The sequence below is a fragment of the Chiroxiphia lanceolata genome, chromosome 1 (genome assembly GCF_009829145.1).
Source record: "Chiroxiphia lanceolata isolate bChiLan1 chromosome 1, bChiLan1.pri, whole genome shotgun sequence".
NCBI lineage: Eukaryota > Metazoa > Chordata > Aves > Passeriformes > Pipridae > Chiroxiphia > Chiroxiphia lanceolata.
The window spans coordinates 113,507,570-113,524,223 of NC_045637.1; the positions used below are offsets into that span (position 1 = coordinate 113,507,570).

General features: G+C 36.2%; 1 protein-coding gene across 1 annotated transcript in view; it reads right to left on the reverse strand.

Annotated features, from left to right (window-relative positions):
* CNOT10 (CCR4-NOT transcription complex subunit 10) overlaps window positions 1-16,654 on the reverse strand; it is a 33,743-nt gene that overhangs the window by 12,299 nt on the left and 4,790 nt on the right. The window contains 13 exon segments of the mRNA XM_032687462.1: window positions 1,266-1,308; window positions 1,311-1,340; window positions 1,343-1,440; window positions 2,061-2,182; window positions 4,782-4,984; window positions 6,690-6,839; window positions 8,243-8,360; window positions 9,189-9,272; window positions 9,973-10,059; window positions 10,938-11,083; window positions 12,089-12,239; window positions 12,722-12,883; window positions 15,548-15,639. Of these exon segments, the coding sequence (XP_032543353.1) occupies window positions 1,266-1,308; window positions 1,311-1,340; window positions 1,343-1,440; window positions 2,061-2,182; window positions 4,782-4,984; window positions 6,690-6,839; window positions 8,243-8,360; window positions 9,189-9,272; window positions 9,973-10,059; window positions 10,938-11,083; window positions 12,089-12,239; window positions 12,722-12,883; window positions 15,548-15,639 (1,486 nt within the window).

The following is a 16,654-nucleotide window of genomic DNA, read 5'->3' on the forward strand; positions in this document are numbered from 1 at the left end:
CCAAAAAAAAAAAAAAATCCACAGAAACCCAAACCAAAAAAAAAAAAAAAAAAATCCACAGAAACCCAAACCAAAAAAAAAAAAAAAAAATCCACAGAAACCCAAACCAAACAAAAACCAAAACCCCCCCCAACAACAACAAACCACAATCCCACCCAGACTTTCATAAATCATTGGTCACTTTAAAAGATAAATTGTAACTGGGAAAATAAAGGGTTACAGAGAATAGCTTTCAATACTGTTGTAGCAGTAACAGCCACTGACCCCAGCCGTACTCTATGTCCAGGCAACTTCTGAATATATAAGGATGCACTTTGTGCCTATGCAATACAGCATGTGTGCAGTAAATCCTGCCATGTGACAAATGGATTTGAACTTCTTAAAATTGATCTGTACTTGGGTCTGACAAAAACATTTTGTTTTTTCATTACTCTCTAAGTAGTTCAAGTTCTAACACACTTTCCAGATTAATTATTGTAACACTTTCCCTTTCAAAATAGTCTGTAATGAAAGTGCAGACTATGCTCAAAGTTACTCTTCAAAAGGAAGTCCAGAACACATCAGGACTGATGCAAAAAATTAAGACATTTTCCTTTGACATACACTGTCTACAAGTTATATTTTCTGAAACTAAGGACAAAAAAAGGTTTTTCTTAAACTCTTTTTTTGTAAAATACGATTTATTAAGCAATAGCTCCATGCTGCTTTCCTTCTTACCTTCTAAATCTCATTTCCCATTTTTAGTCTAAAAAAACCACAACAAAGCATACTAGGGCTGATGAATGTCAAATCTGATCATGGGGAAATGTTTACAACTGAGCTGCTAGACATTTATATATATATATATTGAATCAAGTACATGGTGCACGTGCACACGCACACTAAATCACTGTAACATGTGAAACTTCACTTACAATTAGAGAAATACCAATATGCACAGCGGGAGGGTGTGGGAAAACATAACATTTGCAGCACAGAAAAAAAGATGGTCAGTGAAAAAAATAATTTCACTGTCTAATTTAATAAAGTTGTTCGGAATAGCTGGAATCAACTCAGTATTTTATTCTTAAACTAGCATACCAGCAATTGAACAATGAGCAGCTAAACAATTTCCTTGGAGAGGCCAACACTGCTAAGACAATTTACAAATATGTTATTTTTTTCTGCTAGCCAAACAGGATAAGTAGCAGACACAGACTGTCAGCCCAGAGTTATTCTGGACAAAAAAAAAAAAAAAAAAAAGGTTTATATCCAATTCTGTTTACCTGCATGCTTCACTGCTTTCACTGTTTTCTGCATTTCCCCCAGCTGACTAGTAGTTTTAGATCCATTTTCCTGCTTGGCTCCTGTTGATCTTCTGGCAGTAGCAGTAAGGCATTTCTTAGACAAATTGCTGCAAACTCCATACTGGCTACAGGTATTGCTGAGGACTGCCCATCACTTAAAGAGAGACAGAAGTTTTAACCAGTAAGTAGCAATCCTACTAAATTAAAGATAAAAGCAAAGCTCTGGAAATACCTGAATGCAGAGAAAACTTTATCCTAAAAATGTTAAATAATGTTTTAATATAACAAATTTAACTTATGAGGATGTACGTATCCTGCTATTTTTACATACTGAAAGCACAACACGATGCCCAAATAGATTCAACCACGTAATTCTAAGAAGTTCTCTTGTTTTCCTTGATTTCACTTCCTGAAGTTTTATGGCAGAACAACTAGATTCTTCCTGCACTTTTGTAAAGTGGATTACTAAAAATAAAGATTTAAGTGAGAAAAAGAGGCCAGATTTAGTAAGCAGGAAATATAAATTTCAAATAATCAATTTCAAGCTTTAATGCTCCTCTTACTTACTAGGAACACACAGTTAAGCCCTCTGCTGGCCATCACAGAGGAGGCACAAAATGATGTTTAAGTAGGGACTCACAATGCACTTTAGCACGCCTCTCTCTTCACTACATGAATGAACAGTTATTCCACAACACTTTTAAAACCTCTGATAAACAGATACATATCAAAGCTATAGCAACAAAATATATAACCTGTGGAAAACATACTTACTTATAAACAACATTCTGTATGGACTGGGATGCTAGGACTATCTTACGGTGGTAGCCTTGACCCACTATAGATTGCACAATACCCTTTTTGCTGGGAAGACCTTTAGTCTCTTGCTCTGATGTCTAAAAGGAAAAAGGAAAATGAACTAAAATATCAAGGCTGTTGAATGAGAGTTTGACAAATAAGTGAAAGCTAGAAGACCTTGAACCCTGCTAAAATGTAAGAATTAATAATGGGTACAGTTTTAAATCTTAAGTACAATGGAAGATCAAGCACCTTCTATTGTCTTTGTGTTGCAGAGGGGTTTTACTGCACACAGTGTAAGCACAGATTAGTTCTGACAGCTTGTCTGATAGCCTACTGACCTAGTTTCTCCTCTGTTTTGAAAGCACAAAAACAATGAACCAAGTCATATTAAAAGAACTGACAGGATACCTAAAAAGAAATAATATGATCTGCCAAATAATATTCAGAATTGACACTGCAACGCTTGCCATCTTCTCTCCCTGCTTACACAGCATTGAAAACACTCTCTGAAAAAGCTGGTCTCAAACAGTTCCATGAGGAGCAAGAAGCTGAACAACAACACATGCAAAGATACATTAAATTAACTGGTTTAACAGATTTTTGAGTATGTAGACATTCTGGGGGTCAAATGAACTTAAAACACTCTAATTGTCAGTCCCAAGAATTATCTCTACACCATATTTACTGGGGTTTGTTTGGTTGCTTTAGGATGAGCCATCTTAACTTCACTGGTAAGCAGGATCAGTGATGAAGAGTCACAACTGTAAGGAAAAACTTATGCTAAATCTGCAATTTAAACAGCTATCACTTTTCAGAAAATTTATAAGAATCTACTGTGAAAAAGAATATTGAAACAATGGCATTTGATGTCAAATAAAAATACAATGAGTTTGGATACAAAGCGCATATTTCAAAAAAGGTGTTTAAAATGCAGGCATTTAAGAGGGAATATTCTTCCATCTATATTTTATAAACGAAAATATTAAAGTGGGTGAAAACTAGCTTCAGTGAAATTACTTTTCTACATGGTATTCAGAGCATAAATATGAATCCACACATATATAAAGGAATATTATTGCAAGAAATATTATTGCAAATTGAGTTACAAGGTCAAATTAAGCACAGTATTGACTTTAGAGATTCACTTGTCATATTACAAATCTAATTTATAATTTAAAGACACTTCCTCATTGCCTATAATATTAACAGCATCCAAAGTTAATTTTTTTCTTCTGAGATCATGCATTTAGGAAACAACCAGTTGGTTTTGTGACATGAATTCAAGGCTCTCTGGTACACCACACAAGATCATGACCATAGCAGGAAGAAAGGCTCAGGAGCCTGGCATAATCAACTGCTTTGGCTACTCCGCAGTAAGCAGAGAAGTGCTCCATAATGATCTGTATTTCCCTTTTCCAGACTGCTAAACACTATCCTTGTGAAAGGAATCCTAGCATTGGGGTTTTTTGCCACAAAACCTAAGCTAATCCGCTCTTTCATACTCAGCTTTTCACTAGAGATGATCACATGTGTCTTCTTTATCTATGTGTGACCTGTAACCAGTAGGACAGATGCAGAAAACTGCAAAATGAGCATGAAGAAAGCTGTTCTTCCTGCATTCTCTGTGCTTTATAAAACTTGAGCAATCTGACTACAGCTAGCACATATACGATCAAAGTTAGCCCATTTTTGACCCCACACTCTTGAAACTTCAGTGCCGTGCCTGTGAAATGGGGGTATAAGCAAATCTCTATCAAGCTATAAAGTTATATCTTTCCTAAATTTTCTGAAATAGAGATACCAAAATAATGAGTACCTTTGAAATTCCCAAGAGAAGAGTTACAAATTTTGTATTTGGAAGCATTTTGATAATGTGCTGTAAATAAATGCACAGAGACCACCCAGAGAAAGAAAACAGAATGCAGGGGGTGGGGAAAAATAGAGTGATATAGGTATTTGTTCAATTTAGGTATTTGTTCAATTAATCCCACACATCCTGTGCAGTGAGTGAAATGGGCACACTGTGGAAATAACTGCATAGGATCATGCACTCACAGATTACAACCTCACTCCCCCACACACAAGGGGTGAATTACAGTTTCACAGGGAATCAATTTCACAGACATACTATTTTAGTGCAGTTTTCTCTTCTAAGAGCAAACAATCCTGTCCCCACTTCTGTGAATTTTAACATATGGGTTTATCCTAAATAGACTTGAAACCAAGATGCCCCAGAGGACACGCAGTACGCTGCCATCAGCAGGTTTCCACCAACTTTGCCTGCGGAAGAAGGTGAAGTCTCAGCAGTTAAGACATTCAGTTCCCCATCAGCTGTGATCACAAGAGCTTCAAGATGGAGAAGGCTGATCACTGTTCCCTAAGACTATGCCACTTTCAGGCTACCCACAGTACAGTCTCACCCCTCTCAAATCTCTAGTGGCAAATGAGTGAGGAAACGTTGAAACTTTAGATGAGCTTTGGCTGCATGAAGAGAAGATCACGTGCAAAGATTTCCCTCCACCTGTTGCAGCTTCAGACTAAACATGCAAAACACATACACAAAAAATAATAAATCTGGACTTACACAGAGGTGTTGCAATATTAGGCCTTTAAAATGCATAGCTTAACTCTAGGCATCAATTCTACCCATGACCACATGTCGTTTTTTTAAAAGAAGTTTGCAGAGTTACTTACCCCTTTATTGGCAGCAATGCAGCATTCTGCTATTCTCAGCCACAGACGAGGGTTTGAGTGATATACCTGGACTGCCTCAATCAGGCACTCAAAGGCAGCTAAGGGCCTCCCAATATGCAAGAGCTGAATTCCGCAATTATAGAGCAACTCATACCGCTTGTTAGTCAGTAGTGTACACATGGGTCTCCCTGAAAATTTTTTACCTGCAGAAAAGGATTACATCATATTGGATGTGCAACTCAGGAGAGCAGAAAATATAACTCCAAGAGGAAGAGGGAAACTGTGGGAAACACCCCAAAACTACCAAAAACCCCTTTCATTGCAGAAATTCACCAGGTTCCCTCTATAAACACAATTCTTTCACATCAAAACTGGCATCAAAGATAAATTAATTGTATCGTTAATAAAGACTGAAGTACATTCAATGCTAACCACGAATGTTCCTTGTCACTCAAGATAAATGTTACACAATAATACTGAATCCCAGATATGTGAGAATACACATCTTTGTTACTGATAGAAATTCCAGAAGAAAACCACTTTGCTGCTAACAAGCATGAAACGTTTTCTGTCTTCACGCTGATACCTAAGGCTGCACTTAGGTCCAGGGGAGGAGCAAGAAAAACAGTGAAATGCATGACAGTAAGCAGATTTTAAAGAGAACAAGAAATGAAAAAAGTTATAACTTGATCATGAAATGATGAAGACTGAGTGATGAGGCCCCCTATAGTCAGATGGGAGCAGCCTCACATTCACACGCCCTGGTTCTGCTATCTGTTGAAAGGACAACACAGCCGGGCATGAACTGGTGAACCGTGAAGATGATCGGAGGGCTGGAGCACCTCTCCTATGAGACAGGATGAGAGAGCTGAGGTTGTTCAGCCTGAGGAAAAGAAGGCTGTGGGAAGACCCTTCAGTACCTAAAAGGGGCTTCAAGAAAGCTTGAGAGGGGTTTTTTACAATGGCATGGAGTGATAGGACAAGGGGGAATGCCTTTAAACTGACAAGAGGGTAGGTTTAGATTAGATATTAAGAAGAAATTCTTTACTGTGAGTGGTGACACACTGTAACAGGTTGCTCAGAGAAGCTGTGGATGTCTCATCTTTGGAAGTGCTCAAGGCCAGGTTGGATGGAGTTTTGGGCAACCTGGTCTAGTGGAAGGTATCCCTGCCCAGGGCAGGGAGGTTGGAACTACATGTCTTTAAGGTACCTTTCAACCCAAACCATTTTATGATTTTATGAAATCATTTACTTGGAAAAAAAAAAAAAACAAACTTAGGTATTATTAGTCAAAGCAAGAAAACTTATTATGTTTATTTTCTTGCTTTTGTATCCTTACAACAAAAGCTGACAGATAAAAGCACCCATAAAACTAAACAATAGATAAACATGTGAAATTGTTCAGTAGGAAAGTTTGAGAAACACATCATCTTCCAAATGCTAATTTAACAGTATTATACTCCACATTTTCTATATCTTCCATGTTAAAAAAAAAAAGCAAACAACAAAACACAACAAAACCCCACTCATCCTTCATGCCCTGATGATTCTACCCAGGCAGCAGGACTACAAATAACCTATACAAAATATGTCACAAAAACTCTATTTTGTAATTCCTTTCTAACTTATTGTCAAAGTCTATAAATGAGGGACATAGTTGTCCCAGCCCCTCCAAGGTACATCAAGGAAAACAGGAAAAAACAAAAGAACATATTTCATTATCATCATCATGTATTTCTGGAAATAGCAACTATATTCTGAAATCAAGTTATCATCAAAATTCTCACCCTACTGTCTTCCACAAAGAGATGGAACACAAATTTTGCTGATAACTACTGAAACCTTCTACCCTCTATTTTCTTGATTCACCCACCCCTCTTCCACCACTTATTATAATCTCTTCCTTACCTGGGTCTGAGCTGCCTGTTCCCAGCTGTGCACACGCATTATCATTTTCTTGCAAAGCTTTTTTAAAGTAAAAAATTCCTAAATTGTGCTTTCCCATTGCAAAGTGGATGCAGCCAAGATTGTTCCAGAACATACACCTCAGGCATTCACCTGGGAGAACAAGCAAAGACCATTTCCAGAAACTGAAAATTGTTGCTGAGCCCATGAAATGCTCCAACCACTCTCTCATGGGTCAGCATATTATGGCAGTCTATTAAACATATTCTTCAGTGAGATGCTCATGGATTAAGGAATTATGTCCCAGTGTCACATCAGTTTTAATAACATACATTTCTGCACACCATTCTAGTTCTCTTGGAGAGCTGACCTATATGTAGGCAGTCACAGACTTCCAGATCTTGTGCACCATATTCTAGGAGAGCCAGATATAAAGCCAGTTTGACAGACTGCAAGTTGAAGTGAATTCATCTGGAGGTTTCCATAGAAATTAGCAAGGAAGCACCTCAAGTTTTCTAACAGATGACTCTTGTAAAAGCAAAATTCTCAAGTAATGTTACCTGCCTAAGTTTTATAAAATAAACAAATAAGCCAACCCAACCACACAAGCAGGAAATACACTCTTTCTAAATATATCACATTCAGGTAACACTGTAAAAGGTTCCTTCTAAATAATAAAGGACAAAAATTTAAACTTTAAACTTATTTGCTGGTAACAATCTTTGAAGGGTTACCATTCATAATAAAGAAATAAAGAAAAAAACTCACCCTAAAAATCCAAATAACCAAGAAACAAATCATTAACAAATTCAACAAATGTTATTTTAGCCAAAACACAGGACAAGAAATTAGTAGTACTATCACAAAAACAGCACTGAACAAAGTAGCAGAGAAATTCAGTTAGTTTTACAGCACAAGCACTTTTTTGAATCCTAGCTCTTTACTGACCCAAGACAGCTTTCTCTCTGTATTTTTCAACTGAAGTTTTAAACTGTCAATTCAATCTCAAATTTAAGTACTGTATACAGTGAGTGTATACATACAGAGGATATACTTATAGTATACAAATAACTTTTATGTTCAAAAAATTACATGTTTACATGTTGTTCTGTTTCTGAGCATGTTCACATATACTTTCTAGAGATAAAAGTAATTTAAAATCACATACAATAGAAGCCAAACCTTAACACTTCATGAAACATTTCCCCCACAATCATCATTACAACTGCTACAGTCTCCTCTCCAAGTACAATCTGAGATCTCAATTCTAGATCTAGTAAGTTGCCTTTTGTTTCATTTCTTGATTTAGAGACTCAGTTATCAGCCTTGCAAATATTACACCTTCACAAATCCATTTTCATAGACAATCACAGCATTGTCTACAAGAACATTCAGTGAAAAATACCACAGTGTTAAAAACATATCCAGCATATAAACTCATGACATTCAGGGCCTTCTCAATTAAGTAATCTATTAATGATTGAATTCAATATCAACAAGTAGTCCTATTATACTACACATTTAAGTACTTGCAGGATGAAGGGTTTCTATTTTACCTGTTTTCATGAAGCCTGGATGTTCAGCAATGTTTGCACTGTTTAAAAGTTTGACAGCTTTACGATAATTGCCCCTCAAATATTCAAAATTGCTCTTAAGAAAAAGAGAAGGAGCTGACTGGGAAGGAGAAAACAACAGTTAGTCCTCTTTGGTTTATGGTTTCTACTGCTAGTGTTAAATCACTTCACAAACAGCTTGCCTCTGCTGCCATTTTAAAAATAAATGGGCTTCGGTCCAATTACTTTCAAGAAGTAGCATTTCTTTGTTGAATACATGATTAACAGTCACCTCTGAATTACCAAACTATGTATACTCTTTATGACTGCTCTCAAACCCAGTGTTATGAGAACTCTGTTATGGCAGTGGCTAAGTGCAGAGATCTCCAAACTTTCTTCCACCTGTATTCTAGTACATTCCTCCCCACACTTCCCTCCCTGCAATTACTCCTGGACTGTAATCTTCCTGGTCTGCCAACAGAGACCTCATGATCCAGAAGGATTTCTGTTAAACTAGCAGCTGTTGAAACTGGGAACAAAAAGGAAGTGTTTTCTGTGTACGCCAGAATTAATCTTCTATGAACTGGTTTAAATCACCAATGACATCAAAGTTTGTAATAACCATAACATCTGTAGTAAACTAAAACCTGTTTTGTGCTGTTTCAGTTAAAAAGCAAGCTGAACCTGTTCATTATACACTATTTCACCGTTATTTTTGTATCGCAAACAACACAGGATATTTTTTAGCAATTGAAAACAGCTCAAATAAGAAAATTCTACATTAATTACACTTGTAAAAAGAGATTACAAACCAAACTCACTACATAAAGCATTGCTTCAGACATCTACCCTCAATAAGACTTTTTTTTGGTAAAGAACATTAGCAAATTCAGTTTTAAGATAGAGAACAGATCTAGATGTGAAAAACGATAGTCTTAAGAATACTTACATTCCCAGCTGTATTCATAACAGACTTGATTTCCCTTTTGCATGCTTTTAGTGACTTCATTTGGATATAGGCTCTCACCTTATACTATTAAAAAATGAAATTTGTTAAATAATATACAATAACTTGTGCAGTTTGCAAGATGACCTGTATCTAGGGATTTACTATGGAATATTTTATATACAATTTTGGGTAGTAAAAAGCCGTTCAAAAAGTCTTCGTAAAAAAAATTCTATTCAGACTTTAAACAACACATTTATAGGCCTTGTATTTACAATAAGCAGATGAACATTTTGTTCACTGCTCAACGGCTACTCTATATTCAAACACAGATACTAGCACTTAAAATGACAAACTAATTAAAATCTAACCTCTTAAACCCCAGACATTTATCTACTAAACTGAAAGTACCAGTAAGTGAATGTTGATAGAGAAGCATTCTGTTTCTTCACATGTTTTCCAACGGGACAGTACAATGAAATAAAATGTCAGCTGATTTAGACTGTTGGAGGTCCAACAGATACAAAATCAGTGCAGCCAACTGCAGTTTAAAGAAATTTTCATAAACTGCAGGGACTGAAATGGGGGAAGGGGTTGTGTGTTAGGCCAGTTTTTCCTGTACATGGATCTTACAAAACGGAAGAATTAGATAAATTCATTCCTTTGTTTTACAGCAAGGACAGACAGGGTATCACAATTCATGCTGAACTAGATTTGGAGATGGGACTTCATGTTAAAAAAACCCCTTGAAGTAATGTTCTTGTATAAATAATATACAGACACTAACCTGATGTATCTTAGACTTAGCAACTTCTATCAAAGCTCCACTTTCAGCTTTTTGATTTGAAGAATCTTTATTTGTATTATTACCTGACTGTCAAACAAAAAAATGGAACTGTTACTGTTAGTCACCTTTTGATTTCAGTTGACAGATTCAACTCACACAAAGAAAAATATGTATTTAATAGTATTTCACAGTATTTAACGTCAAAATATACACACACCACCGAAAATTGTAACTTGAGCTTAACAATCAAAATCCACAAACAACCACACCAGTCTATGAAGAGCAGAATTCTATATTAACATTAGTGTTACATTACATTGCTCTGCAGTTGAGAAGAATTCTTTTACCCAGAAGAATGATTTGCACATTCTAGAGTACCTCTTTAATATTTCCTTTAGTAGAATTACTATATACTTAAAATATTTTATCTTAATGTGACATTCCATCAACAGGAAAGACTGAAGTGCCCCTTTTTCACTTCCAAGTCACTACTGATTCTACTGATTTTTCCAAAAGACACATAAAAGATTTCACTTGAAAGTATGCCTCATACTTTCAGATACTGTGCAAGAGAGATACTTGATTTCCCATCCCATGCTACATAGTTGCAATGCCTCTCTGACATGACCCTTCCCTCTAAAATTTAGGGTCTCATATGGTCATAATCCAAGACAAACAAGGAAAACCATGTATATTTGACCCTGAAGACAGTTGTCTTTCCAATGCCCGTCTCTGACTCAAAGACATCTTACCTCCCCCAGTGTAAGAGAAAAGGGTGAAAGAGAAGGAATAAACAACTGCTGTACATAATTAACTCAGTTATCAACAGGTCTAAGTTGGTGTCTAAAGCTACAGATGATCTACCAGTCTTAAAATTCAAAAGTATTTTAAAAGACTAAATTTGGATTGAGTTAAAGCATACTTCTGATAAAGTTTTAGTGGCATTCATATGATTTTAAGCTTACCTCATTTTTTCCATTCTTGCTGTTATTGTTGCCCTGTGAAATCATTTTTTCCAGAACAGCAAGCAGATGCAAGGCTTTCTCAGCTTGGTAAGTTAACAGGTATAAGTCTACAAGCAAGAAGCACACAGCCTGGGCAAACTTCTCTTCTGTATAAAGCAAAGAAGTAAAAATGATTTTACAGCTCTAATACTAATCCTTCCAAACATGACTAAGAAAAAAAAATTTACCACAAAGTGCATTTATGCAACATTATGAGAAAAATCAATATATTACATAAGAAAAAAAATGCAGCCATCTAAATAAATATATATAGTGAAACACATAGATAGGTACATATACTGAAAACAAAGCTCATTCATTCAAACGGCATCAGCATAGAAGCATAGACTAAAGACAGTTTAACAAGTATTTCATGTTCACAGATTCTGAGAATTGATCTAGGCAGATCACCACCAAAGATGCAGCATCTGAATAGAGAGAGTCACATGAAAATGCAGAATCCCACAGAATTTGAAAAGATTCTGTACAAATATATCTGACTTCAACAGAGTAAGTCCCAATTATGCATGCTGAAAACTGTGAGGAACTGAAGGAGAAACACAGTAGCATTTACTTAATTTACTGATACACACACACATTCTTCAGCCTTCTCACTTCTAAAACTCAACAGGGATTATGAAGTTATTTCATACAAGTATGGCAATTCCACTACACAAGGTGTCATAGCTCATAAAAGCTGCAGACTTTATATATATTCACATATGAGCACATAATTCTGTATGACCTAGTGCAGGTATTTAAAAATGTGAGCCCCTTGAAAAATAGACATCAACCCACAATGACTCAAAATACCAGATTTAAAATAATTTCACTAGTTTGTACATATCATTTACATAAATACCTTTTCAAGTTGCAAAAAATCCATTTCAGTTTCCTTATACTTGTCTGCTAAATGTCTCTGAAGTACCTTCCCCCTAAATTTGGTTGTTGTCCTTGATATAAGTAAAACGTTCTTCATTCCAAACCCTATCTACTTTTTAAAAAGCATATTAGGCAAATAAAGAAAAAATACACTCGTCTGACAGTGAGAAAGACTGAATGATCTTTCTGTAGTTATTGTGTGAACAAAGATCTTCTTTCTGTCTACATACCAAAAGGCTCTATAAACTGGTACAGCTTCTCCCCAACTGATATAGCTTCAGTATACTGACGCAGATGATACAGAATAACAGCTTGATTGTAGTACAGCATACTGTTTTCAACATCATCCAAACCATCCATTTCTTCAACAACAGAGTGAACCTGAAAAAAACCCATTCATTTCACCATAAACTTTCAGTACCTATGATTTTAAATCCAAAACTATGAATTTCTCTAAAGATATGTAAGAGTTATAATCTAATAAACTTTATTGTTGTTGCACATAGACCCAGCAAAAAAATATACAATCAAATAGAAAGCTGTCAACTGAGTAGTAAAATAATATTTTCACTTTTTTATTATTTCACAAACTATTCCAGGCTAAGGAACTTTCTACTGAAAGAACACAGCAGGTCTTTCTACTGTTATAACCTCATATCAATTGCAACGATAACTAAAAACATAACTACCAGAAATGTTATAAAAGATTAAACTGACTCAGATATTTAAAAGTAATGTTACTTTCTTATTCTTTTATTAAATCCAAGGGACAAGGGGCAGAAGTTTTACTCCTGTTTCATGGAAGATTTCACCACCATTAGTAGTACTCAAAATCAAATACCATGTCAATATATTTGCATTACCTGGTTTTTCAGCTGGTTAAGGGTTTGTCTCAAATTGTCCGTTGTAGTCTGGTTACTTCTACAGAATTCTGCAACAGCAGTGTTCAAAGTTATTTTGTAGTCATCTTTGTTGATGTCTTGAAGGGTATTTAGGTGTTGTAAGCAAGCATCATAGTTTCCAGCCTGGAAATTGCACACATACCAGAAACATGCATTAGAAGATACAAAGTGTTTCCTTTATCAATAGCAAGTGAAGTGAACTAAATGTCTAAACACACACTTCGTTATTTATGCAGATTAACATGTATGAGAACTAAATATAAATATTGAAGCCATATCCAAACTTCAAAAATAATTTGGTGGAGGAAGGACAAATTATGTACTTGATTATTATAAATAGATGTTTCCATGAGAAGTGTTAAGTTTCAATTCTTATTTCCCCAGTTTTCATAAACTTTTCCCGATTACGTGAACGTTGAGTGGTTGCAGTTGCTTACACAAGTCCCAGCCCAACATTTTATGTTCATCCTTCACTTCATCTGGATATATAGCGAGTTACAATTTAATCTATGTAAGTCAGCTTAAGACAGGTTGGAAAAAAAAGGTTGCCACTTTCCCAGTATAGGTTTAAAAAACATTTTTACAAGCTTCAGCTGTTGGATGAAGTATTCAGTCACCCAGGCACGCCTAAACAGAAACTAGGAGCCAAGCATGATGCTCTGCTGATGTGTGATTTAATCGAAAAATCCCTTTCTTTGACCTCAGGAATAAACAAAGACTTCAGAAAGGCTCACCTCTGCCTGCTTTCAGTTTTGGTCTCTTCTGTGTTGGTACAGGAGGAATTTAGTGGCATCAAGGAATGAAAGAGAATTCCTGACTCTTTCAACTACATTAAGCCTAAATGACGCTTCACTCTGAACTGCTCAATTCCTACACAGTAATAATCACATTCAGCTCTTCCATATCAGGGTTACCTCCAATCTGGTCAGACAGATAAGCAGATTCTTTTCCATCTCTGTCAGTGCTTCACAACCAAAAGTTAAGCTCTTAAGTACCATAACCACCCTCCACTTCCTCCTCCTTTTTAAGTTCTGTTCCACAGAGGTTCTCCTGGGCTCCTGACTAACTTCCTCTATTAAGGAAAGAATACAACAGAGAAGGGCTCTGGGGTCCTTCTGCTCTTCCCAAGAAAGTTGCCATTCTGCAGTTACTCTCAACGGAACCCTTCCAGTTCCTTCAGTCTCCCATGAAAGCACAGTTATACAACCTACAGAGAGATGCAGCAGGACCTTGACAGGCATTTTCACAGCTCTGAGCACCAACAGCATGGATTGCCTAGTGATCATGTGCGCAAACATGGGGACTTGGAACTCAGCTGCTGGTGTGTTCTTAAATTGAGACAGTTCATCTCCCAGTGATTTCTCTTCATCAGGAGTAGCTTTCAGATCTCAGCAACACACCTTCTAATCATGGCTGGACTACAAACCTTGAACCTCTGAATGCTCAGCTTATTTTGTGATAGTTTTTTATCAGCTAAGCATCCTTTATGCCCCTCTACTAGACAAGATCTAGAATACAATAACCAATTTTATGGGAATTCTATCAAGACTGAAATTGGAAGTGTAATATGATAAAGCAGCATGCAAGACAGTCCACAATGCTATTTACAGCTACTCAATAGCAAGAAAACTGGCAAACAAGGCATCAGATTAATTCTGCTCTCATCTGTTGCTACCTCAGAACTCCATGAATTTAGGGAGTTCTTAAAGCAAGAAAAACATCATGAGATAGACCAGATACACTGGACCAGTATAAAAGTAAAAATGAAGTCGATAGTAGATCAAAAGCATTTTAGGCATGTAGATCCGTGGGCAAGGTGGAAAACAAACTACTCTTTCATGTGCCTTCAGTTCTCAGGATCAAATGCCAGGGATAAAAACGTTATTGAAAAAGAATAATTGAGCTAGACAGCATTCAAGAAGACATCGATGAACAGCATCAGCTACAGTCAGTTTAATGACCAACTGCATGCACTTCATATGACAACATTCCAGGCAAAATTAAAGTACTGAGTGACACGTACAAGCAGGAATCTCAAAAGAGAGCATTTAAATTCTTCCCCCCCAATTTATTTCACACATCCAAAACTGAATTAACACAAGGCATTTTGGAGATAGAGATACAACAACTGAAAAGAAAAGCAATTATACTTCCTGTCACACTAAATAAAATTAGGAGACAATATAAGGAAAGAAATAAACCGGAAGTCCGGGTACCTGAATTTTAACACACAAAAAAAAAATAATCTTCTGAGAAACACAAAACAGGCAGTAAATATTTCCTGTAGATGTTATGCATAGAAGAATATGTTTTAATGCGAAGTGACAGAGCAGTATATAATGCTTTATGTGGAAGAATGATGCTAAAACACAAAAAGGTTTGCTTCCTTGCTGTTTTTTAAATACATGTGGTTCCTTTAGACCCTTTAACACAACATTTTTAGCTTGAAGTGATTAATTCTTCAGAGAGATCATGCATTTCCAATGCTGACACAGAATAGCAGCCTGCTTCTTCTAATTAAATCATCATACAGCTTTGAAGGTTACTAAGTTTTTAGAATCAAGGTTAAACATGCTCTTGTTCAAGTATCCCGTTCAGTCTTCTCACATCACATCACACCACACAGAAAATGCATGTGCTGGTTTTACAACCCAACTAATGCTACTTTGATATAATATTCTCTTGATGCATTTGCAACTGTATTAAGAAAACAGCAAAAACAATTATTTAAGCCCACTTAGCAGTTATGTGGTAAATTAGAAGTCTCAGAGTTTGGCTTTGTCTCACCTGAAAAGCTTGTAATGCACTGCTCGACAATTCCTTCTCCTGATCAGTAATCCCAGAAGTACCCGCTCCTTCATGTTTCTCAGTACCTTGATCTGTAAAGTGGACAGAACATTACAAGAAAGTTTGCAAGTGTGATGACACCTATGCAGCTTAAACATTTTGCTTCTTCCAGTTCTCAAGATCCTCCTGCCAGTATAAACAATTTTCCAAATAACTCCAGCAATCTCCCTACTACACTATCTATATCCCGTTACTCTATACTAGTGAATTCCTCTCCATAAAATGTAAATTACTGTCTCAATCAATAACCAAACTCCTCCAAGTTAACTGACAATCCATACATTTTAGATTTCTCTTTAAAGCTGCAACCATACACTAGGATTGTCTTATTTTGCTCAAAAACCAGCAGTGAAGGCCATGCATCATAAAATAGGTACCACGCACTGGGCGAGATGAAAAACCCATGCATCCTGTACACTGCTTCCTAAACAGTAAGTAAGGGACGCTCTAGGGATCAACAAAAACCAGAGTAAAAACTGGAACTTCCACACAGCTCCCTGCTTTGGAAAAGTGTCTCCTTAAACAAGAGGCTGCAATAGAACCATCACTGTTAATAATCATTGACAGACCTGATACATTATTTAAGAAAACTCTCTATACTTTTGTACTCTTCAGTATATTCCATCCAATGCTGTCTGGTGATTATACTGCAAGGCACAAGTAAATGCTGCCTATTCACTCTTTCAGCCTCACTCCAAATCTTACAGAACGTTCTTTGAATCATCTCTCTTTCAAGGTAAGCAGGAGCAGTTTATTCTGTATCTTCCTCACATTTTTTTTCTCAGAATCTCTTCTAGTTCTGCTGTATCCTTTTCCAGACTAAGACAAAAAGAACAACCTGCAGCAGTTGTAATGGTGGACCCTTTATGCATTTATATAGCAATGTAATAAGGTTATAACTGTCTTAAATTTCTTTTAATAGAATTCCTAATAGTTTGTTTCACTCACCATTGAGCATATTTTTCAGAAAGAAGTCAACTAAATCCTTTTCTCATCATGTAATTAAGAATTCACTGAAGTTGCATTAAAAAGCACAGTAAGGATATT